The 27,571-nt window shown below is 43.0% G+C and overlaps 1 protein-coding gene across 1 annotated transcript in view; it reads left to right on the top strand.

Annotated features, from left to right (window-relative positions):
* The window catches only part of LOC124031017 (serine/threonine-protein phosphatase 6 regulatory ankyrin repeat subunit C-like), a 37,920-nt gene that overhangs the window by 638 nt on the left and 9,711 nt on the right, over positions 1-27,571 (top strand). The window contains exons 2-27 of the mRNA XM_046342080.1: positions 563-646; positions 2,491-2,569; positions 2,879-2,949; positions 3,160-3,360; positions 3,577-3,664; positions 5,395-5,537; positions 5,716-5,928; positions 13,138-13,216; positions 13,508-13,622; positions 15,991-16,073; positions 16,309-16,426; positions 16,538-16,606; positions 16,728-16,868; positions 16,951-17,010; positions 17,454-17,565; positions 18,088-18,159; positions 18,484-18,685; positions 18,857-18,944; positions 19,095-19,212; positions 19,447-19,666; positions 19,808-19,895; positions 21,968-22,051; positions 22,189-22,334; positions 22,563-22,645; positions 25,160-25,242; positions 25,483-25,574. Coding sequence (XP_046198036.1) covers positions 563-646; positions 2,491-2,569; positions 2,879-2,949; positions 3,160-3,360; positions 3,577-3,664; positions 5,395-5,537; positions 5,716-5,928; positions 13,138-13,216; positions 13,508-13,622; positions 15,991-16,073; positions 16,309-16,426; positions 16,538-16,606; positions 16,728-16,868; positions 16,951-17,010; positions 17,454-17,565; positions 18,088-18,159; positions 18,484-18,685; positions 18,857-18,944; positions 19,095-19,212; positions 19,447-19,666; positions 19,808-19,895; positions 21,968-22,051; positions 22,189-22,334; positions 22,563-22,645; positions 25,160-25,242; positions 25,483-25,574 — 2,932 coding nt within the window. The remainder of the gene's footprint in view (positions 1-562; positions 647-2,490; positions 2,570-2,878; positions 2,950-3,159; positions 3,361-3,576; positions 3,665-5,394; positions 5,538-5,715; positions 5,929-13,137; positions 13,217-13,507; positions 13,623-15,990; positions 16,074-16,308; positions 16,427-16,537; positions 16,607-16,727; positions 16,869-16,950; positions 17,011-17,453; positions 17,566-18,087; positions 18,160-18,483; positions 18,686-18,856; positions 18,945-19,094; positions 19,213-19,446; positions 19,667-19,807; positions 19,896-21,967; positions 22,052-22,188; positions 22,335-22,562; positions 22,646-25,159; positions 25,243-25,482; positions 25,575-27,571) is intronic.

The following is a 27,571-nucleotide window of genomic DNA, read 5'->3' as shown; positions in this document are numbered from 1 at the left end:
ATGAGTAATGACGGTCACATTCTTAGCCAACTAGCTGACAGCTAGGAAACTAGCTATCTAGGTCGATACGTCGTCGCTGCAGTCCGCATTAGTTAGCTATGGACTGGGCTGTCACTACTGTGTTGGTAAAGTCTCGAGCTAACTGGACATAATTGTGTATTCCGCTAACTTTTTATAGTTGCATGTGGTACAGAAATGCAATCAGCTGTTACGATTGAATTACTGCGTGCGTGAGGCGTTTTCCAATTCCAAGCGAAGTATGTTGTGTTGGGGGCACGCAGCTAACGTTGCCACATATGACAAGTAGTGTCTGTCTGTTTAACAATTCCCAGTCAAGTGGATAGCTAGCTAATGTCATTCATCCACCCCGTGTTATCAGGGAAGCGTCACACATTTTATAGCGTAATCCCACACTTGTCTATGACAATGACCTCTTATAATATCAACTTGCATGATGCAGCAGCAGCACAATGCAAAGAAGTTTGCAAGAAATTGGACCAGATAACTCAAGTCCATTCTATATCAATCTGAAAATATTTAATGTGTCTTTATTCTCTTTCAGACTTTGCTGGTCCAGGCTATATTTAGCCGAAATGCAGAGGAAGTGAAGTTTTTGTTGCACAAGAATGAAGAAGTCAATGCACTGGTAAGATGGCTCTCTACACATTAACATGACCCTGTGTGAATCAATTTTCTCCACACCTCCTATGGTACCCATACTAGACACTTTCTTAATGGGCCAGCCAGTTAAACAGCAAGGGATTACCTCTCCAATCCTCTACAGGCGTTGACCTCCTGTGCATGTGACCTAAAACGTTGATTTGATTTGACCTTCCTGTCAACTGTGAATCAGATATAGTTAACTCCACAGAGTAAATACATAATGCTATGTGGAGCAGTAATGTTATACCCACAGTATTTCACACTTCAGATTCTTGGTCGCAGATTTCAATTGTATCTGTGCATGTTCTCTTCAAGAACCATCTTGAGTGTAAGCTGTATTTTGTGTGTGTGTGCTTGCATTGCACGCAAGTGCATATGCCCCATGTATTTGAAGACAAGGAAAACATTAGCTTACGGTTAAGGGATCGATGGGAGGAAAAGCTTAGCATTGAGAGATTGAAAGTATCTTCTTCCATCCAAGTGTGTGGCCGATCAGTCTAGATTCCTCACTCGTTCAGTCCACCCCTCTGGTAATCAGACCAGCTGGCTGTCAGGAGCCCTGACACCATTCTCTGGGTACACTAAATACACACACAGCCAGTCTTAACATTTAGTTTCACAGGTGCAGAAACAGGGCAAGGTGAGGCCACCTAATGTGAATAGGGGTGTGTAGAAAGTGGAAAGGAACTTCTACAGTGGAGATGAAGGGGTCACAAATTGCTGAGTGCATGCTTTCAATCAGCATTGGTTCAAATATGGCTTGGTGCCAATATGTAAAATCAGTAGCTGCAATTTGTTAAATGTCACAACAACCTAAATCAGTTTCTATTGTATATTAAAATATTTTGCATTTACAATGGAGTCAATATTTGGCAGAGGTCAAATATTATATCACTGTCAATACTTAGTTGAAGCCACAAGCCCTGGGGCTATTCAATCACTGCTTCAAGTCAAAGAACACATTCTGTTCTACCACAGCAAAAGTTATATGCAGTTGAGCTCCCTTTGCTTCACTTTCACATGGTTAACATTGTTTTGATTCCTACATGCATCCAAACATGAATTCTTGCTGTGCAAGATAACATTTTTGACTTGTATGCCCAAAACCCACAGGGATACTTGTCCTTAAACAGCCTCTTGTCCCGGAGGCCCAAAATCCTCAAACGGCTTCCTCCTCCAGTCAGTGAATGAATGATGCGTATGGAGAATAAGACAGTAATTTCCTTACTAGGGCTGCGAGGGTGAGACCGGGCCTGAGCCCTCATTCCCCACACGCCTCCCTTCCTTCCTTTCACTGTCATGAGTCATTCACTGGTGGGTTTACACTGCACACACACATTCCAGTATGGAGGACAGGGTCCATTAACAGGCTATAGATGCCTGAGCAATTTTACTTACTGAGGTGGATTTCAAGCCCTTTCGGTTTACAGAATGAAAAAAATAAAATCTGATCTTGCTCCCTGCCACATTTGTATATACAGCATACCTAATCTCAATTAATCATTTTCTGTGAAAAAAAGTTCATACTGAATATTCTGGGGAGACGGGCTACAGGCCATCATCTATGACATACCTTTTTACTTGAGTTTTTTGCAGGATGGCTATTTCTTTCTGTATTTTCAATATCCTGTAATTAAAAGCTATTTTATGTAGTTGGTTTCAAGTTCAAACCTATTAGCAGCGGCATTACGTTTTATATTCTCGGCCTTTGAGGTGTATCGTTCAACTTGCTGTTTGTTTTTAATACAATGATGTGATCAAAACCAACTGTGGGCTTTAATCTGGGTTCTTGCTGACTCTTTCTCTAACTGTGCTCTCCCTCCTCAGGACCAAGAACGCCGTACTCCCTTACATGCTGCTGCGTGTTTGGGCGACGTTCACATTATGGACCTCCTCATTAATTCAGGTAACGTTCTCCAGCATGAGACAGACACTTTTCAGAGTGATTTGCATTATTCACTCAATTATCCCTATCATATTATGGAATAAAGGTTCATCTCATTATCTGTTAGAATATCAACCAGCATTGAAACCCTTCCCTATAGTCAGAGGTTGATAAGCCCTATCCTAAATGAATATACTGCTAATGAAACCAGATACGTGTGCAAATGTCACTGACCATCTGAGATCTGAGGGGCATTGTGATTAGCTGAATGTGCAGTTGAGCTGAAAGCTACAGAATGGTTGACTTGAGTTTTCTCTCGCTCTCTCTCAGGTGCTAGTGTTAATGCTAAGGATCAAGGCTGGCTGACACCCCTGCATCGGGCAGCTGCCTCACGGAATGAAGTAAGACCATGATGCCAAGTACTATATGTAAATCCTTCTACAGTCATTTCACTTGAACTCCTCATCAGTCTTAATAGCATTGCTCAGATTTTGAAATTAATTTGCATACTTATAACCCATCACCTCCTTTCTTGAATGAGTATCTATATGAATGTCAGTGATAGTCACACTCCTCATCCTTTTTATTTATTCTCCTTCTGTCTTTCCCAGAAGGCTGTGGGGCTGCTTCTGAAGCAGGATGCGGAGGTCAATCTGCGAGATAAGTTTTGGCAGACGCCGTTGCACGTGGCGGCGGCGAACCGGGCCACACGCTGCGCTGAGGCCCTAATCCCCAAGCTGAGCAGCCTGAACGTAGCAGACCGCTCCGGCAGGACAGCTCTGCACCATGCAGCACACAGTGGCCACGTGGAGGTTAGGGGTCATAGGGTGGAGGGTTATGAGTAACACTGAAATGGCACCCAATCCCCTATATAGTGCACTACTTTTGACCAGGGCCCGCATAGGGTCCACTATATAGGGCATTGGTGCCAATTCAGACGTAGCCTAGGTGATTAACTGTTCATCCTCTACTCAGAAAGGTGTCTTGAGTGTGCTGGTTTTAACTCACTATCTCCTGTCTGTTTCCAGATGGTGAATTTGCTCCTCAACAAAGGAGCAAACTTGAGTGCCAGCGATAAGAAGGAGAGGCAGCCAATCCACTGGGCCGCATACCTCGGTGGGTGGGACCTTAGAAAGAACACATTTCCTGAAAGTAGCTTGGTTTCCATCCAATTTGCGACAGATTTGATTGCGAATATTCTGAAATCTGCATAGAAAAATATGGGCATTTTCCCTCCAGAGATGTTTCCATCAAACAGACGTTTTGCAGATTAAAGGCTGTACGTGATGACATTGTGCATATAAAAATTACTTTTGCTGTTAAATTCCCATGTACCGAATGAAAAAATACAAGTTAAATGGATTTCCATGGCATTTTCTCAAGAACTGTAGCAAATGTACCCACTCTGGTCTTGGCACATGCACTCTAGCCAACAGCTCGCATATTCTTATGGATAAGAGCGATATTATTTTTATTTGTCAAATGACAGCCAAGCATCGATCATCATGTCACCAGAATAAGACCCTCAATATTTTTTGGAAAGGAGCATCAAGCTCATCACCTTGCACTTTCACCTCCTGTGAAGTTCATCATAACTTATTTCATCTGTAGCCTAATAAACTGCATGCTTTCCCGAGTCGTAGTGGGAGGACCACAGAACATATTGCGTGACTCCAAGTTTACTTCATTATGATGGTTATTATATTAATATTTGCGCATAAAGGCATTTCCACCACAATTTCTAGCATAATTAATTTTACAGATGCGTTTATAAAATTGTACCGGCATTTCATGTTTCCATAAGTCCGGTCTTCACTTTTTTCATGCGTCAGGTAATTCAGCAGCATTAAATGAGGTTACTGACACTTCTCTCATTGGTCTGAGCAAAGGCACTGTGCACTGAGCAGACTCCCTGATCTACAAATCAACTTGCATTCTAGACTTCCCATCAAGGCATCTTCATATACAGTGCATTTGGGAAAGTATTTGGATCCCTTGACTTTTTCCACATTTTGTTATGTTACAGCCTTATTCTAAAATAATTTAAATAAAACACATTTCCCCATCAATCTACACACAATAACCCATAATGATAAAGATAATACATGTTTTTAGAAATGTTTGCTATTTTCCTTTAAATAAATGAATGAAATCAGTATTCAGACCTTTTACGCCGTACTTGGTTGAAGCACCTTTCGTAGCGATTACAGTCTTGAGTCTTGGGTATGACGCTACAAGCTTTGCACGCCTGTATTTGGGGAGTTTCTCCCATTCCTCTCTGCAGATCCTCTCGAGCTCTGTCAGGTTGGATGGGGAGCGTCGCTGCACAGCTATTTTCAGGTCTCTCCAGAGATGTTCGATCGGATTCAAGTCCAGGCTCTGGCTGGGCCACTCAAGGACATTCAGAAACTTGTCCCGAAGCCACTCTTGGTCTGTCTTGGCTGTGTGCTTACGGTTGTTGTCCTGTTGGAAGGTGAACATTTGCCCCAGTCTGAGGTCCTGAGCACCCTGGAGTAGGTTTTCTTCAAGGATCTCTCTGTACTTTGCTCTGTTAATTTTTCCCTTGATCCTGACTAGTCTCCCAGTCCCTGCCGCTGAAAACATCCCCACAGCATGATGTACGAAAACCTGTTTTCTGTTTGTCATAATGATAAGGCTAACGTAACCAAATGTGGAAAAAGTCAAGGGGTCTGAATACTTTCCAAATACACTCTACAATGATAAGAGAATCTTTGCCGAATCACATATCCTCACGCACAAGCAGAAGATTGACTTGGATTTCATTAACCTATCTGTGTGTTTCTGTATATGTTCCATGATTGTATGGTTGTCTCCTCTTCCCTCAGGGCATCTGGAGATCGTGAAGCTACTGGTGTCGCGGAGTGCGGACGCCATGTGCAGGGACAAGCGAGGTTATACCCCGCTCCACGCCGCAGCTGCCAGCGGCCAGATCGAGGTGGTCAAGTACCTGCTGCGGCTGGGGTCAGAGGTGAGGGGTCAGGGAGTGAGGCTCCATCAGGTCACCATCATATGGTCACTCCATGTGTCAGGTGGTTTCCTATTGTTGTGCTTGTTGTTTTTTATCTCCAGACCATATAGCATCCCCAAACCCCACCATAATCTCTAGTTGTTGTGTAATTTCTACCTTTTCTTTATCTCTGCGTCAGATTGACGAGCCCAACACTTTTGGGAACACAGCGCTCCACATGGCGTGCTACACAGGCCAGGAGGCGGTTGCCAACGAGCTGGTGAACCGAGGCGCCAACGTCAACCAGCCAAACCAGCGCGGCTGCACGCCGCTGCACCTGGCTGCTGTCTCCACCAACGGGGCGCTTTGCCTCGAGCTGCTAGTTAACAACGGTGCTGATGTCAACATGCAGGTCAGTTCGAGTAGGCTGGGAAAAAAGGGATTGGTTGCACCGCAAATGGCACCCTATTCCTTATATAGTGCACAAATGTGTATATACAGTACCTTGCAATAGTATTCACCCCCTTGGCTTTTTTTCTATTTTGTTGCATTACAACCTGTCATTTAAATATATTTTTATTTTGGTTTCATGTAATGGACATATACAAAATAGTCCAAATTGGTGAAGTGAAATGGAAAAAATTACTTAAATTTCAAATGGAAAAATTGTGCTTGTATTCACCCCCTTTGCTATGAAGCCTCTAAATAAGATCTGGTGCAACAAATTACATTCAGAAGTCACATAATTAGTTAAATAAAGTCCACCTGTGTGCAATCTAAGTGTCACATGAACGCAGTATATATACACCTGTTCTGAAAGGTCTCAGAGTCTGAAACACCACTAAACAAGGGGCACCACCAAGCAAGCGGCACCATGAAGACCAAGGAGCTCTCCAAACAGGTCAGGGACAAAGTTGTGGAGAATTACAGATCAGGGTTGGGTTATAAAAAAAAAATCTGAAACTTTGAACATCCCACCGAGCACTATTTAAATCCATTATTTAAACATTTGAAAGACTATGTCACCACAACAAACCTGCCAAGAGAAGGTCGCACACCAAAACTCATGGACTAGGCAAGGAGGGCATTAATCAGAGGAGCAACAAAGAGAACCCCGAAGGAGCTGTAAAGCTCCACAGTGGAGATTGGAGTATCTGTCAATAGGACCACTTTAAGCCGTACACACCATAGAACTGGGCTTTATGGAAGAGTGGCCAGAAAAAAGCCATTGCTTAAAGAAAAAAATAAGCAAACACATTTGGTGTTTGCCAAAAGGCATGTGGGAGACTCTCCAAATATATGGAAGAAGGTACTCTGGTTAGATGAGACTAAAATGTAGCTTTTTGGCCATCAAGGAAAACGCTATGTCTGGTGCAAACCCAACACCTCCCATCACCCCAGGAACAGCATCCCCACAGTGAAACATGGTGGTGGCAGCATCATGCTGTGAGGATGTTTTTCATCTACAGAGACTGGGAAACTGGTCCCAATTGAAGGAATTATGGATGGCGCTAAATACAGGGAAATTCTTGAGGGAAACCTCAGTCTTCCAGAGATTTTAGACTGTGACGGAGGTTCACCTTCCAGCAGGACAATGACCCTAAGCATACTGCTAAAGCAACACTCGAGTGGTTTAAGGGGAAACATTTAAATGTCTTGGAATGGCTTAGTCGAAGCCCAGACCTCAATCCAATTGAGAATCTGTTGTATGACTCTCTTTGGTGAAATAGTCCTTACTTTGCCTGTAGGTGTGTTGGGTCATTGCCCTGTTGAAAACCAAATAATAGTTCCACTAAGCGCAAACCAGATGGGATGACTTATAGCTGCAGAATGCTGTGGTAGCCATGCTGGTTAAGTGTGCCCTGAATTCTAAATAAATCACTGGCAGTGTCACCAGAAAATGCACCATCACATCTCCTCCATGCTTCACGGTGGGAACCACACATGCCGAGATCATCTGTTCACCAACTCTGCGTCTCACAAAGACTGCAGTTGAAACTAAAAATCTCAAATTCGAACTCATCAGACCAACGGACAGAGTTCCACCAGTCTAATGGCCATTGCTCGTGTTTCTTGGCCCAAGCAAGTCTCTTCTTATTGGAGTTCTTTGGTAGCTGTTTCTTTGCAGCAATTTGACCACAAAGGCCTGATTCACGCAGTGTCCTCTGAACAGTTGATGTAGAAATGTGTCTGTTACTTGAACTATGAAGCATTTATTTGAGCTGCAATCTGAAGTGAAGTTAACTCTAATGAACTTAACCCCTGCAGCAGAGGCTTCCTTTCCTGTGGCAGTACTCATGAGAGCCAGTTACATCATAGCGCTTGATGGTTTTTGCGACTGCTCTTGAAGAAACTTTCAATGTTATTGAATTTTTCCGCATGTCTTCATGTCTTAAAGTAATGATGGACTGTAATTTCTCTTTGCTTATTAGAGTTGCCATGATTTGGACTTGGTATTTTACCAAATAGGCCTATCTTCTGTATACCACCCCTACCTATCTTGTCACAACACAATTGATTGGCCCAAACGCAGGAAATAAATTCCACAAATGGACCTTTAACAAGGCACAATTGTTAATTGAAATGCATTCCAGGTGACTACCTCATGAAGCTGGCTGAGAGAATGCCACGGTGTGCAAAGCTGTCATCAAGGCAAAGGGAGGCTACTTTGAATAATTTCAAATATAACATATATTTAGATTTGTAGCACGTTTTTGGTTACCTCTTAATTTCGTGTTATTTCAAAGTTTTGATGTCTATATTGTTATTCTACAATGTAGACAATAGTAAAAAATAAAGAAAAACCCTTGAATGAGTAGGTGTGTCCATACTTTTGACTGGTACTGTATATACAGTGCATTCGGAAAGTATTCAGACCCATTCCCCTTTTCCACATTTTGTTACTTTACAGCCTTATTCTAAAATGGATTTTTTTAAATTCTTACAAATCTACACAATACTATAATAAAGACATTTCGAAAAAAGGTTTTTGTTAATTTGAGCAAATCTATTACAAATTAACTGTATTTTTAAGTAGTCAGACCCTTTATTATGAGACTCGAAATTGAGCTCAGGTGCATCCTGTTTCCATTGATCATCCTTGATGTTACGACAGCTTGATTGGATTTGACCTGTGGTAAATTCAATTGATTGGTCATGATTTGGAATGGCACACACCTGTCTATATAAGGTCCCACTGTTGACAGTTTATGTCAGAGCAAAAACCAAGCCATGAGGTCAAAGGAATTGTCCGTAGAGCTGAGACAGGAGTGTGTCGAGGCACAGATCTGGGGAAAGGTACCAAAACATTTCTGCAGCATTGAAGATCCCCATGAACACAGTGGCCTCCATCATTCTCAAATGGAAGAAGTTTGAAACCACCAAGACTCTTCCAAGAGCTGGCTTCCCGGCCAAACTGAGCAATCGGGGAGAAGAGACCTTGTCAGGGAGGTGACCAAGAACCCGATGGTCATTCTGACAGAGCTCCGGGGTTCCTCTGTGGAGATTAGAGAACCTTCCAGAAGGACAACCATCTTGGAGTTAGCCAAAAGGCACCTAAAGACTCAGACGATGAGAAACAAAATTCTCTAGTTTGATGAAACCAAGATTGGAGTCTTTGGCCTGAATGTCAAGCGTCACCAGGAGGAAACCTGGCACCATCCCTATGGTGAAGCATGGTGGTGGCAGCATCATGCTCTGAGGTTGTTTTTCAGTGGCAGGGACTGGGAGACTCGTCAGGAATGAGGAAAAGATGAACAGTGTGCAATACAGAAAGATCCTTGATGAAAACCTGCTCCAGGGCACTCAGGACCTCAGACTGGGGCTAAGGTTCATCTTCCAACAGGACAACAACCCTAAGCACACAGCTAAGACAATGCAGGAGTGGCTTTGGGGCAAGTCTCTGAATGTTCTTGAGTGGCCCGGACTTGAACCCGATGTAACATCTCTGGAGAGACCTGAAAATAGCTGTGCAGCGATGCTCCTTATCCAACCTGACAGAGCTCGAGGGGATCTGCAGAGATAAATGGGAGAAACTCCCCAAATACAGGTGTGCCAAGCTTGTAGCGTCATACCCAAGAAGACTCAGCTGTAATCGCAGCCAAAAGTGCTTAAACAAAGTACTGAGTAAAAAGTCTGATTACTTATGTAAATGTAGTAGTTCCTGTTGTATTTTTTTTTACATTTGCAAAAATGTCTAAACCTGTTTCTGCTTTGTCGTTTTAATGAATTTCCAAATAAGGCTGTAACGAAACAAAATGTTCAAGTCAAGGGTCTAAATACTTTCTGAATGCACTGTGTGTGTGTATGTACAGTGGGCTCCAAAATTACTGGCACCCCTGACTGGCAATGCACAAACAATACTTAAAAATACAAACAATATAATTATAGAGAAACTCAAAATACCAACGTGAGAAATACTGTACTTTATTAATGTTTCAATGGAAACAACCAAAATCATTCAATTATTTAATACAAAATAAATGTAACCAAATTCAAGGTTTCATAATTATTGACGCTCCTCATTTAGTACTTAGTGCAACCACCTCTGGCAAGGATAACAGCATAGTGTTTTCCTGTAATGTTTGACAAGGTTAAGGAACACATTTGGAGGGATTTTGGACCATTTCTCTATGCAGATCCTTTCAAGATCCTTCACATTATTGGGTTTGCTTTTATCAACTGCCCTCTTCCACTCAGCCCACAGGTATTCGATTGGATTGAGGTCCGGCGACTGAGATGGCCATGGCAGAACATGGATTTTGTTCTCACATAACCATTTTTGTGTGGATCTTGAGGTATGTTTTGGGTCATTGTCTTGTTGGAAAGTCCACCTACGGCCAAGTCCCAGCCTTCTGCCAGAGGGAACCAGATTGTCAGCCAAAATTGCCTGATACTTGGCAGAATTCATTATGCCATCAATCTTAACCAGTGCCCCTGGACCTCTGGAATTGAAACCGCCCCAAAACATCACTGCCCCCCCTCCATATTTCACCGTGGGCATGAGGTGCCTCTCCTTGTATGCATCTCTGTTTCGACGCCAAACATGCAAATCTGTATCTGACAAAAAGTTCAATTTTGGTCTCATCTGACCAGAGCACCTTCTTCCAGTCATAATTTAAACGATGTTTGGCAAACTCCAAGCGCTTACGTCTGTGTCTTGGGGTCATTAAGGGCTTTCTTCTGGCAAACCTTCCAAAGAGCATGTGGATGTGGAGGTAGCGTCTAATGGTGCTTTTTGAAACCTGGTGACCCAAAGACTCCACCAAGGCCTGCAATTCTTTCAGTGATTCTTGGGGATTTTGTTGCTTCTCTCACCGCCCTCCTCCCCATCCTGGGGGGCAAAATGCATTTGTCCTCTACCCGTGAGGTTTTCAACTGTTCCATGTCTTTTGAATGTTCTAATAATTGCCCTGACAGTGCTCAGTGGTATATTCAATCGTTTGTGGATCTTCTTGGAGCCATTTCTAGATTTATGAAGTCTACGACCATCGGTCTCTTTTGAACTGACAGTTCTATTGTTTTCTTCATAGTGTTGGATGACAAAGGGATGTTGCATGGCTGTTGCCTCATTTTGATGCCCTAGTGAAACAGGAAGTGATGTAATGGCTCAATATAGTTCCTTAAGACTTAGATAAACTTAAATACATGGAGTTTAATTTGTGGTTTAATTTTGGTAGATGTTATTTACAATAATCTTTAAGAGTGCCATTAATTGTGAAACCATGATTTGGAAGACAGATTTTTAATTAAATCAATAAATAATTTGGTTTGGTTCCATTGAAACATTAATAAAGTACAGTATTTCTCACATGTTGGTATTTTGATTTTATCCCAATAATTATATTGTTTATATTTGTTTAAGCATTGTTTGTGCATTGCCAGTGCCAGTAATTTTGGAGCCCACTGTATATATACTAGCGTTCAGAAGTTTGGGGTCACTTAGAAATGTCCTTGTTTTCCATGAAATGAGTTGCAAAATGAATAGGAAATATAGTCAAGACGTTGAAATGGTTATAAATAATGATTTTTTGAAATAGAAATAATTGTGTCCTTCAAACTTAGCTTTTGTCAAAGAATCCTCCATTTGCAGCCATTACAGCCTTGCAGACCTTTGACATTCTAGTTATCAATTTGTTGAGGTAATCTGAAGAGATTTAACCAGATTCAACCCCATGCTTCCTGAAGCACCTCCCACAAGTTGGATTGGCTTGATGGGCACTTCTTACGCACCATACAGTCAAGCTGCTCCCACAACAGCTCAAGAGATCCGGTGACTGTGCTGGCCACTCCATTATAGAAAGAATACCAGCTGACTGCTTTTTCCCTAAATAGTTATTGCGTAGTTGGGAGCTGTGCTTTGGGACATTGTCCTGTTGTAGGAGGAAATTGTCTCCAATTAAGCGCTGTCCACAGGGTATGGAATTGGACTCAAATTGAGTGATAGCATTTCTTCTTCAAGATCCCTTTTACACTGTTCAAATCTCCCACTTTATGACCACCAAAGCACCCCCAGACCATGACTTTGCCTCCACCATGCTTGACAGATGGTGTCAAACACTCCTCAAGCTTCTTTTCATTTTTTCTGCATCTCGTGAGTGTTTTTCTTTGTGATCCGAACACCTCAAACTTAGATTCGTCTGTCCATAACACTTTTTTCCAATCTTCCTCTGTCCAGTGTCTCTGTTCTTTTGCCCATCTTAATCTTTTATTTTTATTGGCCAGTCTGAGATATGGCTTTTTCTTTGCAACTCTGCCTAGAAGGCCAGCATCCCGGAATCACTTCTTCGCCGTTGACGAGCCTTTATTCTAACCCACAAATGCTGACGCTCCAGATACTCAACTAGTCTAAAGAAGGCCAGTTTTATTGCTTCTTTAATTAGCACAACAGTTGTCAGCTATGCTAACATAATTGCAAAAGGGCTTTCAATTAGCCTTTTCAAAATGATAAACTTGGATTAGCTAACACAACGTACCATTGGAACACAGGAGTGATGGTTGCTGATAATGGGTCTCTGTACGCCGGTAGTGTATATACACAAGCACAATGTGTAAAAAACATTCGGAACACCTGCTCTTACTATGACATGGACTAACCATTTGAAAGCTAAGATCCCTTATTGATGTCACTTGTTAAATCCTCTTCAATCAATGTAGATGATGGGGAGACAAGTTAAAAAAATATTTTTAAGCTTGAGACATGTATGGGTGCCATTCAGAGGGTGAATGGGCAAGACATAAGATTTAAGTGCCTTAGAACTTTGTAGGGTGGTAGGTGTCATCAAGGCACAACGTTTTTCTTCTTCACGCTCAACAGTTTCCCGTGTGTATCAAGAATGGTCCACCGTCCCAAATGTCCTCCAGCCTACTTGACACAATTGTGGGAGGCATTGGAATCAACATGGGCCAGCATCCCTGTGGAACACTTGACACCTTGTAGAATCCATGCCCCAACAAAATGAGGCTCTTCTGAGAGCAAAAGGGGGTGCAACTCAATATTAGTACATTATATGTGCGTATATGGAATGCCGTTTGGGACGCGGTCTCAGTCAACAGGTTTAAGATAACTTAATTATTTACCTAACAATGAACTGTTTTTGTGTGTTCTCTTTTTCTCTCACAGAGTAAAGAAGGGAAGAGTCCTTTGCACATGGCCGCTATTCACGGGCGCTTCACTCGCTCACAAATCCTTATCCAAAACGGTAACCACACACACACATCCAAAATAATAGTAATATTTGCAATATTATAAAAATGAATACAACATTATCACACACTACACAATGATAGGGTGTTTGTGAAAAGTGCCTGCAGTATTTTGGGTAACAAACTTCTATTGAAGTGCACCACCCAAACATACCCAACACTCATCCCCACCAGCCCATAGCAACCACCAACTCCAACAGCCACATAGCTTCTCATAGCTGTGTCAAAAACAATATTGTGCAATTTTCCTCTGTCCCGACCACATCCCCTCTCTCCTCTGTGTGCAGGTGGGGAGATCGACTGTGTAGATAAATATGGCAATACTCCTCTTCACGTTGCTGCTAAGCACGGCCACGAGCTGCTGATCAGCACCCTGATGACTAATGGTGCTGACACGGCCAGGTGAGAGAGACACACACACACACACACACACACACACACACACACACACACACACACACACACACACACACACACACACACACACACACACACACACACAGGTGAGTGACGGAACAGACACAGAAATCCACTGTAGACGTTCTTTATGGCAAAAGCAGAATGTCTCTTCTGAATTTCAGAGGATCAGCTCTCACATTACTTATGCAACATAATGGACCTCTCAACAAAACTAGCAGCAAAACTCAAATCTCTCCTACACTGAACAAAAATATAAACGCATGTAAATCGTTGGCGCCACTTTTCATGAGCTGAGTTTTCCTCAAAAATGTTGTGCACAACTTTTGTTTATATACATGTTGGTTTAGCATTTCTCCTTTGCCAAGCGAATCCATCCACCTGACAGGTGTGGAATATCAAGAAGCTGATTAAACAACATTATTAAAGGTCACTCTATAATGTGCCGTTTTGTCACACAACACAATGCCATAGATGTCTCAAGTTTGTAGGGAGCATGCAGTTGGCATGCTGACAGCAGGAATGTCCATCAGACCTGTTGCCAGAAAATTGCATGTTAATTTCTCTACCGTAAGTTGCCACCAACATAATTTTAGAGACTATGGCCGCACGTCCAACCAGCCTCACAACCGCAGACCACGTGTATGACGGCATGTGGGCGAGTGGTTTACTGATGTCCACGTTGTCAAGAGTGCCCCGTGGTGGGGTTATGGTATGGGCAGGCAGGCATAAGCTACTGACAACAAACACAATTACATTTTATCGATGGCAATTTGAATGCACAGAAATATTGTGACGAGCTCCTAAGGCCCATTGTGAGGTCCATTTCTTTTAACGTTTCTGTGTCTAACAGGAGCATATCTGTATTCCCAGTCGTGAAATCCATAGATTCGGGCCTAATGAATTGATTTCTATTGACTGATTTCCTCATATGAACTTAAACGCAGTAAAATCTTTGTAATTATTGCATATTTCGTTCATACAGCGTCTCTGGAAAGTATTCAGACCCCTTGACTTTTTCCATGTTTTGTTAGGTTACAGCCTTATTCTAAAATTGATTAAATCATTTTCTTCTCTCAAGCTACATAAAATACCCCATCATTACAAAGCAAAAACTGTTCTTTATATTTTTCTTGCTAATATATAAAATATAAACATGTAATTTCACATTTACATAAGTATTCAGACCCTTTACTTTCTTGAAGCAACTTTGACAGCAATTACAGCCTCAAATCTTCTTGGGTATGACGATACTACAAGCTTGGCACAAGTGTATTTGGGGAGTTTCTCCCATTCCTCTCTGAAGATTCTCTCAAGCTCTGTCAGGTTGGATGGGGAGCGTTACTGCACATCTATTTTTAGGTCTCTCGAGTTGTTAGATCGGGTTCAAGTCTGGGCTCTGGCCACTCAAGGACATTCAGAGACTTGTCCCGAAGCCACTCCTGCGTTGTCTTGACTGTGAGCTTAGGGTTGTTGTCCTTTTGGAAGGTGAACCTTTGCCCCAGTCTGAGGTCTGGAGCGCTCTGGAGCAGGTTTTCATCAAGGATCTCTCTGTACTTGATCCTGACTAGTCTCCCAGTCACTGAAACACATCCCCACAGCATAAGGCTGCCACCACCATGCTTAACTGTAGGGATTGTGCCAGGTTTCCTCCAGACGTGAAGCTTCGCATTCAGGCCAAGGAGTTCAATCTTGGTTTCATCAGACCAGAGAATCTTGTTTCTCATGTTCTGCGTCCTTTTGGCAAACAAGTGGGCTGTCATGTGCCTTTTACTGAGGAGTGGCTTTCATCTGGCCACTCTTCCATAAAGGCCTGATTGGTTCAAACCTGTCTCTGAGCTCTACAGACAATTCCTTTGACCTCATGGCTTGTTTTTTGCTCTGACATGGATTGTCAACTGTGGGACCTTATATAGACAGGTGTGTACCTTTCCAAATCATGTCCAATCATTTGAATTTACCACAGATGGACTCCCAAGTTGTAGAAGCATCTCAAGGATGATCACTGGAAACAGGATGCACCCGAGCTCAGTTTCAAATCTCATAGCAAAGGGTCTGAATACTTATGTAAATAAGGTATTTCTGTTTTTTGTTTACATGTATGCTAAAATTTCTATACCTGTTTTCGCATTATGGAGTATTGTGTGTAGATTGCTGAGGAAATGGTTGTATTTAATCCATTTTAGAATAAGGCTGTAACGTAACAAAATGTGGAAAAAGTCAAGGGGTCTGAATACTTTCCAAAGGAACTGTGTTTTTGTTCATTGTGTGTTACATATTTGAGAAGCTGCTGTCAGCACTATCTCCTTCCCGGTCTCATATATTCCTCTATCGCTCTCCTTGCTCTCTCTAGGCAAGGGATTAATGGGATGTTTCCATTGCATTTGGCTGTGCTCTACGGGTTTTCAGACTGTTGTCGCAAGTTACTCTCCTCAGGTAAGCCTTTAGACACAGCCATGGAAACTGTATGATTGAAACTAATCAAGTGTCATGGAGGTGTACATTCAAATTGACCTAAGTAGTGCTCTATCAGATAGAATGTGAGAGGGCATTTACATACAACACATTCTTTAACTTCTTGCTTTTCCTCATTCAGTGTCATGTTAGGAAACAGACCAATGTGGTCACCACGTATGACATCACTTCCCGTTTTGTGTTGTGCTTTCTGCAGGTCAGCTGTACAGCATTGTATCATCTCTGAGCAATGAGCACGTGCTGTCAGCCGGGTTTGACATAAACACCCCAGACAGCTCGGGGAGGACCTGCCTGCACGCCGCCGCCTCTGGAGGGTGAGCGCGCGTACCCATACCCGTGCACACACATTTTGAATGAAGAGTGGGCTTTTTGGTAGTGGTTGTAAAATCGTTTCATTTGTATTTCTCTTCTCTCTTTGATGGCAGAAACGTTGAATGTCTTAACTTGCTGTTGAGCAGTGGTGCCGACTTGAGTAACAAGGACACATTGGGAAGGTGTGGTCTCATTCTAGAATTCAACAAATGTGTTTTTCCCCGCAATGTTTTTGTCATTCAGTGAATTCTATTGAATTCTCTTCTCCTGTGTGTGACTTCTCTCTCCCGTCTCCCATGGCAGAACTCCTTTGCACTACGCTGCGGCGAATGGGAGCTACCAGTGCACGGTTTCCCTGGTGAGTGCTGGTGCCGAGGTGAACGAGCTGGACCAGAAGGGCTGCAGCCCCCTGCACTATGCCGCTGCCTCGCAGACCTTCCGCCGGTGAGGCACACAGATAACACACACAGGGGGGGGCTAAACGATACCAAACCAAAATTTGACTGACATCTTGTTTTTGTTTCAGAGTGGACAGACATTACTCAGTTGGACACCATAGTGAGGAGAGGGCCAAGGAGGCCTTTTTGTAAGTCCCATACCATGACAGGGTAGCCTAGTGGTTAGAGCGTTGGACTAGTAACCGGAAGTTTGCAAGTTCAAATCCCTGAGCGGTCAAGGTACAAATCTGTCGTTCTGCCCCTGAACAGGCTGTCATTGAAAATAAGAATTTGTTTTTAACTGACTTGCCTAGTTAAATAAAGGCAAAAAAAAAAATGTAGTCTGCATGTCTTATGTTTGATAGAAACAGTCGAACCAAGCCCTGACATTTTTCTTTCTCAGAAGATGGGAACCATTTAGAAATGTATTATTTTTGGCAATGGTTTGCAGTTAAGGTTAACCTGCCCATGTATTTGACGGCTTGTTGATTGACCTTTCACCGTTATTTTCTGTGTTAATGTAGTTGTGTATCCAACAGTTTGTTGGTTGACATAACCAACATGTCTGTCCTCTCCCCCTTTGTATGTGTAGTTGTTTAGAGTATCTGCTGGATAATGGGGCTGACCCAGCTCTGAGGAACACCAAGGGTTACAGCGCAGTCCACTATGCAGCAGCCCACGGAAACAAGCAGAACCTGGAGCTGGTGAGTCAGTAGGAGGAGGGACTACCAGTGTGTGCGTGCTACAGACATACCGGGAAAGATGAGACTGAATCATGGTGTCTTTTCAATAGAGCATTACCCTCCTCGTCTTCGTCTGCACTATGAAACAACAGGACAAGTGACTGCAAAGTCCTAGTAGACATCCAACCATATTGCGTTCACTAGGCTGTTGATTTCAGATCAGTGCAGATAAAGAAGAGGAAAATATATTAATTTAGAGTATTGAGATGCATCCAAAGTTGTACTTCAAAATGGTTCTGAAATGAAAGGCTTTGGAACTGGTAATGGCCTTTGTAATTACGTTGTCTTTTCAGCCACCCCTTTTTAAGTGTTGAGATTGGCTTTTGGTAAAGTGTCGGTACAGCATTTACTGTTGCTTCCTCTTGAGAGGGATAAACTCAGATGAATGTGTACCGTTTTCTGGCTTCCTTTGGGAAGTGCAGTGATCTTAATAAATGGTATGTACAGGTTGCAAACTCCTCCCTTTGTCCCTCTGTTCCCCAGCTCTTGGAGATGTCTTTCAACTGTCTGGGAGACGTGGAGAGCAGTGTTCCAGTTAGCCCTTTGCACTTAGCCGTGAGTACAGTACACCTGCTTAGCCTCGTTTCCTCTGGCCGACGTTCTGTTTCATTGTACTGTCTATTGGTTTAACTTCTGATTAGCCTGTTACATTAGTTTTATTACGGCCCTCTCTTTGTTCTACAGTGCCAGTTCAAAGTTGGAGTGAACTATCCATTTAACACAGTCACCCAATTCATTGACATTTATCCGCATGACCCCCATTCTCACACTGTTATGAGGTGATGGTTTTGAAGTTGGAGTGAAATAAATATCCCATTAACACAGTGACCCACTGCCATTCTCACAGTCTTGTATCCCCTGCCCTTTTCCCTCATCCAGGCGTATAATGGTCACTGTGAGGCTTTGGGGGTGTTGTCTGAGACGCTGGTGAGTCTGGATGTTCGGGACGCGGGGGGGCACACCGCCCTCTACCTGGCAGCGCAGCGGGGACATGCTCAGTGCGTGGAGGTACTGCTGTCCCACGGGGCCTCCTGCCACCTCAAGGAGCGCCGCCGCAAGTGGACCCCGCTTCATGTCGCAGGTGTGTGTGTATGTTGCACTCTATTGGGTGGTTGTTGGATTCTCATCCTCTTGGTGTTTGTATATGTTTGAGCACATGTTCATATTTTCACTCCTCTCTGTGTTGTGTTCTCTCTGCTCTTCATTGTATGTGCTTGTCTCAAAATTTGACAGTCTCCTTCACCTCCTCCAGCTTCCAATGGCCAAACAGACTGTCTGCTCATGCTGGTCAACCGAGGAGAGAAGGCTGACGTCATCGATATTGTCGACATACAGGGACAGTGAGTGACTCATTCATTTATTGACCATTATGTGCACCCACTAGAATGGAAGGACAGAGGATTTTCTAGTTTCCTACAATGTCAGCTTTTTTTTTTTTTTTTACAACAATGATCTAATAGTGTTCCCTGTTTAACCTTGTGTGTGTGCAGGACGGCTCTGATGCTGGCAGCTCTGGGTAGTCACACTGACTGTGTCCACATCTTGCTGGAGAAGGGAGCCGGGGCTGACACCGCTGACAAGAGAGGCCGCACTGCTCTACACAGAGCTGTGAGTTTCTCCACCATGTGTATATAATGTCTTACCTTGCCCAACCTACTGTGGTGGTTCGAAACACTTATGCCTTTCATCTGTTCTTCTCTTTCGCTATCTCTGTCTCGCGGCACTCTCTCCGTCTCGCGGCGCGCTCTCTCTTCTCTTTCCTTTCTCTTTTCTCCTTCTGTCCTTCCTTCCTCTTGGCAGTGATGGGTTCATCCCCTGTAACTGTTTTGTCTCTTCCTCCAGGCGGCGATGGGCTGTGAGGACTGTGTGTCGGCCCTGCTCGAGCACGGGGCCTCTGCTCTGTGCAGGGAGTCCCGGGGACGCACACCCCTGCACCTGGCCTCCTCCTGCGGCCACATGGAGCTCCTGCGCAGCCTGCTGCAGGGTGCCACAAGCACCGACCCCCTGGACTCCTTGTTGGACTACAGCGGATACACCCCCGCCCACTGGGCAGCCTACCACGGTGAGACATGCCTTCATGGAGGGGCTACAAATAACCCTGGTGAATAACTCACAAAGTATAGGATTTGGCTTTCTGGCATGGAGAGAACTCGTTGCTCCTAAACTGTGAACCGTTGTCTGACTCATCTTTTTTCTCTTTCAGGGCACGAGGACTGTTTGGATGTTTTTCTTGACCACAAACCTTTTAGCATACAGGAAGGAAACCCCTTCACCCCATTGCACTGTGCTCTGTGAGTATCACGACTGGTTCCCCCTGCCTTTCTAGGTAGTGCTGAGTGATTAACTGAAATGTTGCTAATTTATCGACCAACATCTGTTCAATTATTTTTATTCCATTTAGTTTTTTTCTGTGAGCTCAACGTGCATTTTCTCACTGCAGTTTCTCTTTTAGAAATCAGATCAAACCTGGACTGTGCACAGTAGTAGGGAGTTGTAGTTTCCAACAGGCCAGTATTCAACATTAGTGGTCACCAACCGGTCAATCACGATAGACTGGTCGATCTTCAAGGCATTCCTAGTCAATCACGATAGACTGGTCGATCTTCAAGGCATTCCTAGTCAATCACGATAGACTGGTCGATCTTCAAGGCATTCCTAGTCAATCACGATAGACTGGTCGATCTTCAAGGCATTCCTAGTCAATCACGATAGACTGGTCGATCTTCAAGGCATTCCTAGTCAATCACGATAGACTGGTCGATCTTCAAGGCATTCCTAGTCAATCACAGTCAATCAGCAAACATTTGTGTAGAAAAGCCGACGATAAAGCCATCAGCTCTTTTTTTCCCTTCTCTTTTCCGTGTTGCGATGTTGGCTGGAGGTGTATTTCAATCAGAAGCCCTGTGCACCGGGTAGGCAAAGTGTTCCCATTTTGAACTATTTGATTTGTCTGAAAAGACAAACTCTGCCTACCTGGATGACCGGGAGATCTGTGGCTAGATTGAGTGCACCTACTCAATCGGACAGGCATAGTGATTTGAGCTAACTGCAGCTTCCACAGCCACAGCAAAGTTTGATACTAGCCTACGTAAGATTGAATAACTTTTAAAACCATGACCACAGAAAGACTGTCAAAGATTACAGCAAAGAGCTACTGTTTTTTATGTGTGAGTTCATGTTTAAGTTTGTATTCATCACTGTCAGCACTTTGTATTCAACACTATTACAAACACAGCGCGCTTCTCTCTCTACTGCCACTCTAACTGCAATGAATGAGTAGCCAAGTCTATCGATAGCCCTGCATTTTTAGTATTAGCAGCTATTTGAATATGGAGGAGAATTCCACTTTCCCTGGTCATAGGAATAATATGAATTTGCATGAGGCAGATGCAGTGCGACTTCAGTTTGTACATCAGGTGGTAGACGTTGTCCCCTCTCTGATCAGTCTCACCCAGAGGAAAGGAAGAAAGAGCAGGGACCGGTGAGAGGTGGACCCTCTGCTGTTCTCTCCCTCACTCCACTGAGACTAATGCCTGTTCAAAACAACTGTGAATTCTGACATTTCCGACTTAAGTGCGTTAAAGACAACTGGGAACTATAGTGGGAAAAACGAGATCCGACTGGGGAAAAATCGGTTTGAATGGTCATCCAACTTGGAAACTCTGGCATCTTTCTAGAACTTCGACTTTCTGACCTGAAGTTCACAGGCATCCTGATTTGGCCTCCTTTTTTCAGAGTTCCCAGTTGTTTTGAAAGCACCATGAGATGCAGGTATCATCAGTCCAGTCAAATAAAAAAGCAAATTATTTTAATTTATGCTCAGCTGTGCCTCGCAAGTGCTTCAACAACTGATCTATTTTGTTATCAAAGCTCGAGATTTGGATGTGTACTTTTGGGGGTACTGGAGGACCGGAGTTGGGAAACTGTAAGTGATTGATAGTTGGTATTCAGCAGTCTCAAAAGTATGCCTTATTTACTTTGAAGAACTACTCAAATAAGATTTTGTCAGACAGCATATACTGCAGCTCTATAGAGATGAGATGATGGAATTAAATAATAATCATCTTGTAAAATAAATGTAATATACACAACTGAAATATTTTATTAAAGTCATGTGAATAAATTATGGTAAATAAGTGATCAGTAGTAATGGGCAGTCACTACCATCATAATACTTTTATTTATTGTTTTATTCTGTTACAGAATTCAACCCACATAATGCATAGTGCATTTATAATCAAACGGCACTACTTCTGGTTTCTGTATTCTTCTATCAGTTGATCAGCTCTGGCATTAAATCCATCAGAATGTTGTTCTCCTTTTTGATAAGAGAGCTGGAGGATGTTTTCTTGCTCCTTTCCAGAATAAATGGCCATGATGGTGCTGCTGAACTACTGGTAGAGACCGTTGGAACTCAGATGGTGAACATCAGAGATGCCAAAGGAAGGTGCGTGTCATGTTTATTTTGAGTTTCTTCCTATGCATTTTCGTACAGTGATCCTTCTAGTCTAGTGTATTGCAGCTTGCCACTGTTGCTTACCTGTCTGTCTGCCTGGTTCTGGCTGACCTGGGCTGTGCCTGAAGGACCCCGTTGCACGCAGCTGCCTATTCAGAGAGTGTGGCCGGGCTGCAGCTGGCCCTGGTTCAGGGGGCAGAGGTCAATGCGGTGGACACCACCGGACACTCCGCGTTGATGGTTGCTGCCAACAACGGACAGACTGCAGCCGTCGGTGAGTGACCAGAGATGAGGAAATGTGATCATTGATCTAGTAAATATGAAAACTGAACATTTAGTCTTATTCGTTTGATATGTCATTTGTTTTATTTTATATTAATTTATTACATGTATTTATGAACTGATAGTAACTATAGCAACTGGGGGAAGGACTGTTCTGCAGCTTGACGATGATGATGAGACTGATGATTGTGTAATTGTTAGAGATGTGTTAACCCAACAGAGGTCCTGCTGCACCAGGCCAAGGCAGACCTGACCCTGCTGGATGTCAACGACAACACCGCCCTTCACCTGGCCTGCAGCAAGGTGGGAGCACGCATGCTTGATCCCTCACTCGCTCACTCACTCAAACTCAAATGAGTACTCAAACGCATGTCAAAACTCAATCTTTAACCAGAGATTATATTTTTATTATTTTTACAATTTGGTGTAATGTGCAAATGACATTTTATCCCGAATGTATTTATTTTTTGGTCTTTAAGACAACGTTCATTTGCTTTGACCCTGGTGTTTTCATTTTTACAAGTGCTTTTCCGGGGCACAACAAAAATGAAACCAAGCCAAGCGTCACACAGTTCTTCTCCATAAATTCCCTTTCCCTTCTGTCTCGCTCACTTGCGCTCTGAAATAAATGCCTATTAAAAATGTATCTAATGGATGGGAAACATACTCAAGCTACATTCTCTGGTTGATTGAAGTAAGGAAATATGTGTTCCAACAACGAGCTGCCATTTTGGAATAATTGAGTATGCACACTAATTATTCAATATTAAACTGATTATGGCAGAAAGCCAAGTATGGCATTATTCATTTTATTACCTTTAATTAACTAGGCAAGTAAGTTAAGAACAAATTCTTATTTACAATGACGGCCTAGAAAAAGGCCTCCTGCGGGGAGGCACAGACAACCGCACAAAAAATATATCCAGATATGTAAATATCAATTTTTCTTCCCATCACAAGATGCAACACTATTGATGCGTGAGAAATTCCATTATTTGGTGTGTTGTTGATGATGGTGGAAAAGGGTGTCTAAGACGCTGTTCCAGAATCTCCCATAAGTGACTGAGACAGTCATGGCTTATGGTTTATGTCATTTTCATGCTCATCAAAACATTTAGTGACCACTTGTGCCCTGTGGATGGGGGCATTGTCATCCTATGGGGACATATCCATGTATAAGTGTAATGTCAGGGAAAGTTGTATGCGCAAGCTAACTAAACATTACTTTTTTGACACGTGTTTTACCACAATTTCTAACTTATTTACATTATTTTTTACTTAGCGGTATGTTGACTTCTCCATATTGATGTTGGTTTTAAGTTTTGGCTAACTTTTCTTAGCGGATTTACAATCATTGCGAATTGAATTATGTGGAGTTTCAGGCCCCGTAGTGAACTTTATTGTACACTTGCACACTCGATCACAAACGAGGGTTGAGGGGCTTACGTTGCCAATTTCCCTTGCTTGGCTAATTGTTTGGACCGACGGCAAAGATGGCCGTGGGGATTCCCCCAAGGGCTTAAGTAGAGGAGGGAGTGTCTTTTGTGTTTGAAACGCAGCTTTTATAACATGCCTGTTGATCACACGTGTATCTGTTCTGTCATTGGCTTGAGTGGTCCCACCTGATCTTACATTTTTGAAGACATTTCTTTTCATTGTTAGAGTGGCCACTTGAATATCTAGTCAATATAATGGATAATCTGTGATGACCCTAAGAATGATGGGATGTTAATTGCTTAATTAACTCAAGAACCACACCTGTGTGGAAGCACCTGCTCTCAGTATACTTTGTATCCCTCATTTACTCAAGTGTTTCCATTATTTGTCAGTTACCTGTAGATAAATGCACACATTATTTTCCGGTGCGGGTCTTGTGTTCTAAAAATAATACTCAATCGGGTGCTCAAAAGAAATTGTGCAAGTACTCGAATAATAAAAACATTTAAAATGCCCATCCCTACTCACTCACTCGGTCACTCAAGTCCCGCAGCAAGGCAAGACACTCCATCATATATCTAGCTGACACACGACCCTCTGTTATTTAGAATTCTGACCCACTGTAGCCAAATACACAACAAGTTATCTAAAAACTGGCCTCTATCAACTCTACAGGAAACCATCAGTCAAAGTCATGATAGATCCACATATCATTGGAAAAAGTGCTTTATCCATTAGATTGCCCATTTGTATTTCTGTTGATACCAATGCACAAATTAGGTGGCAGGGAAATAGCATGTGTGTTTCCTAGGACCGTGCCCCAGGACTACCTGACATGATGACTCCTTGCTGTCCCCGGTCCACCTGACTGTGCTGCTGCTCCAGTGTCAACTGTTCTGCCTTATTATTATTCGACCATGCTGGTCATTTATAAACATTTGAACATCTTGGCCATGTTCTGTTATCTCCACCCGGCACAGCCAGAAGAGGACTGGCCACCCCACATAGCCTGGTTCCTCTCTAGGTTTCTTCCTAGGTTTTGGCTTTTCTAGGGAGTTTTTCCTAGCCACCGTGCTTCTACACCTGCATTGCTTGCTGTTTGGGGTTTTAGGCTGGGTTTCTGTACAGCACTTTGAGATATCAGCTGATGTACGAAGGGCTATATAAATAAATTTGATTTGATTTGTTTCCATCTGAGTTTAACCATCAGAGTACTAGATGTTCTAATCTTAGTGTTTCCTGGCGACAGACTGGCGTCGTGTCCAGGGGGAACTGGTACATCAAGCTGTCTCACGCTACAGGGACAGAAGTTTGGCCCATAGAGCAGGATCCTTTCTGGTTTGGACAAGGCTTACTTACTTATTGTGTTTTCTCCGGCAGGCTCATGAGATGTGTGCCCTGTTAATCCTGGGAGAGATCAGCGACCCCTCCCTCATCAATGCAACAAACGGTGCACTGCAAATGTAAGCCATCATCTCAGCTACTCAGCCTTTCATTAATGACACTGTTCAACACTGTAGAAAACCCCAGCTTCAGCTCTCACTCAGCTCTTTCCAACTCTCAAACTGTGTGACTCCTAACTCCAGGAGTTGGGACAAGTTAGAGTTGAAGCTGGGGCTGTTTAACACTAATAACCTAGCGATTTGTTTACCCAGGTGGTCTATTGACTGTCTATCCCTTATCTCTCCCCTCTTCCTCCTCAGGCCCCTTCATATCGCTGCGAGGAATGGTCTGGCTACGGTGGTGCAGGTGCTGCTCAGCCGGGGGGCAGCCGTGATGGCTGTTGATGAGGCGGGTGAGTCACCAGTGTCGGTTAGTGAAAAAAGACCAGAGCCCTATCCTACGTACGAGGTAACTTTCGTTAACTGAGTTCAACTCGGGATAACCGGTACCACGAAAGTGGCTCACCTTTTAGCCAGGTACATTTCTATGGCAATGAATCCTTCAGAAATAACCTGCTCCAGGGCAGGCTAACTCATGACTAACTCAATTTTCCCTGAATGAAGTGTCCGAGCCGCGAGTTGAGGACCGTCATCATGCCCTTCATTTGAGGAAGACTACGGATTTAAATATTTTGTTAATCAAATGGTTTGTGTGCTAAAGAAATTGCAAAAATACCTAGCACATTTAATAATGGAATGCATTTGAAACTTCACACAGTAAAACTTGTGCATGACTTAATACAATTTGGGTAAAAAAAAGGTGCACGTGGACTGATGAGCACACCATTAATGATAAGTCATTTCAAGCTTATTTCACACCATAACTTTTCTTTCATTTTGATTTCGGCACAAATGACAATGTGGCACTGACTCGCCCATGGATTGATGTTTCAGCATTGTCTCAATGAAGAGTTTGGCATTCGACTAGCCACATGCATGAGCACCTACAAGCCTGCTAGATTAGCGGCAGGCGGAGGAGCAATATTTACTGTCGTAGTATGGATTTTATTTATATTTTTTAATTTTATTTAACTAGGCAAGTCAGTTACAAACAGATTCTTATTTTCAATGGCGGCCTCGGACCAGTGAGTTAACTGCCTTGTTCAGGGGCAGGATGACAGATTTGTACCTTTTCAGCTCGGGGATTCAATCTTGCAACCTTTCTCTTGCAAGTCCAACGCTCTATCCACTAGGCTACCTGCCCGCCTGAGCTGGAATGTGAAGCTAACTGAAGCTGGCTGGCTTTAGAAAACCCTTGTTTCAATTGTAATATACCCCTCTGGGTGAGGCATAGACAAAGCCACTGCATGGCCTGGCTGGGTCGATGCTCTGCCAGATTGAATACTGGCCCAACCAATCAGGCTGGCTTAAAATATATCCAGTGTCTTCAGAAAGAATTCAGACCCCTTGACTTATTCTACATTTGTTGTGTTACAGCCTGAATTCAACATTCATGAAATGCATTTTCTTTCTCAACCATCAACACTCAATGCCCCATAATGACATAGTGAAAATATGTTTTTAGATATTTTGGAAAATGTATTGAAAATAAAAGTAAACTTGTTTATTTAAGTGTTCAACACCCCTGAGTCAATACAGTTATAATCACTTTTGGCAGCGATTACAACTTTGAGTCATTCTGGGCGAGAATCTTCTAAAGTAGCCTATCACAATATTTCAAAATTCAATCACTGGTTAAACACAAAAGTCACATATATTCCGAATTGATCCTTTCAAATTATTTCAGCATGTAGTGTAGTTTAGTCGTATTAGTACGCTACACCAGGGACTAATGTCTTTACACTAGTGGAGCATGTCGGCCATATCCCCGAAAAGTGCGCATGTTCACTGACTTTATCATTGGGTGAGACGGTGCCACTGGAAAGTTTAAGACAATAATTTCCTCTAGTTTTTATTGTTGAAGGTTTGTCAGTGTCAACAGAATAGCCTACCCTGTCTTTTTTGTAATAGCCTAGATTCTCATGTCTCCAGACATGTATAGTGTTGTAGAATTGCATGAATTGTGTTTTTAAAAAGTACGTTAGATATCTCAAATATGTGTTTTTTAACCTGAGCACTGCTCTATTGCTGCAGCTGCTGAGGGGCCGGTCAGATGGCAGCGAGCAGACTGCGTAGGAGAGATGCCGTACCCAAGGCAACTTGGCTGCAGCCAACTTTTAGCAGCCACAATATTATTTATCATCACATATAACAGTGCCTGTCTTGACTGGAGTAGCCTAGAGAAGTTAGCTTGCTAGGCTAATTCTTGAGGACACGTGATGTACTTTCTCCCCAACCCCATTCAAATAAAACAGCCTACCTTTTGGTTGCTCGTTGTACCGTATTTCTC

This window comes from Oncorhynchus gorbuscha, linkage group LG03 (genome assembly GCF_021184085.1).
Source record: "Oncorhynchus gorbuscha isolate QuinsamMale2020 ecotype Even-year linkage group LG03, OgorEven_v1.0, whole genome shotgun sequence".
Lineage (NCBI taxonomy): Eukaryota > Metazoa > Chordata > Actinopteri > Salmoniformes > Salmonidae > Oncorhynchus > Oncorhynchus gorbuscha.
Note: the sequence above shows the minus strand (reverse complement) of the source record. Positions and strands in the feature narration are given on the sequence as shown.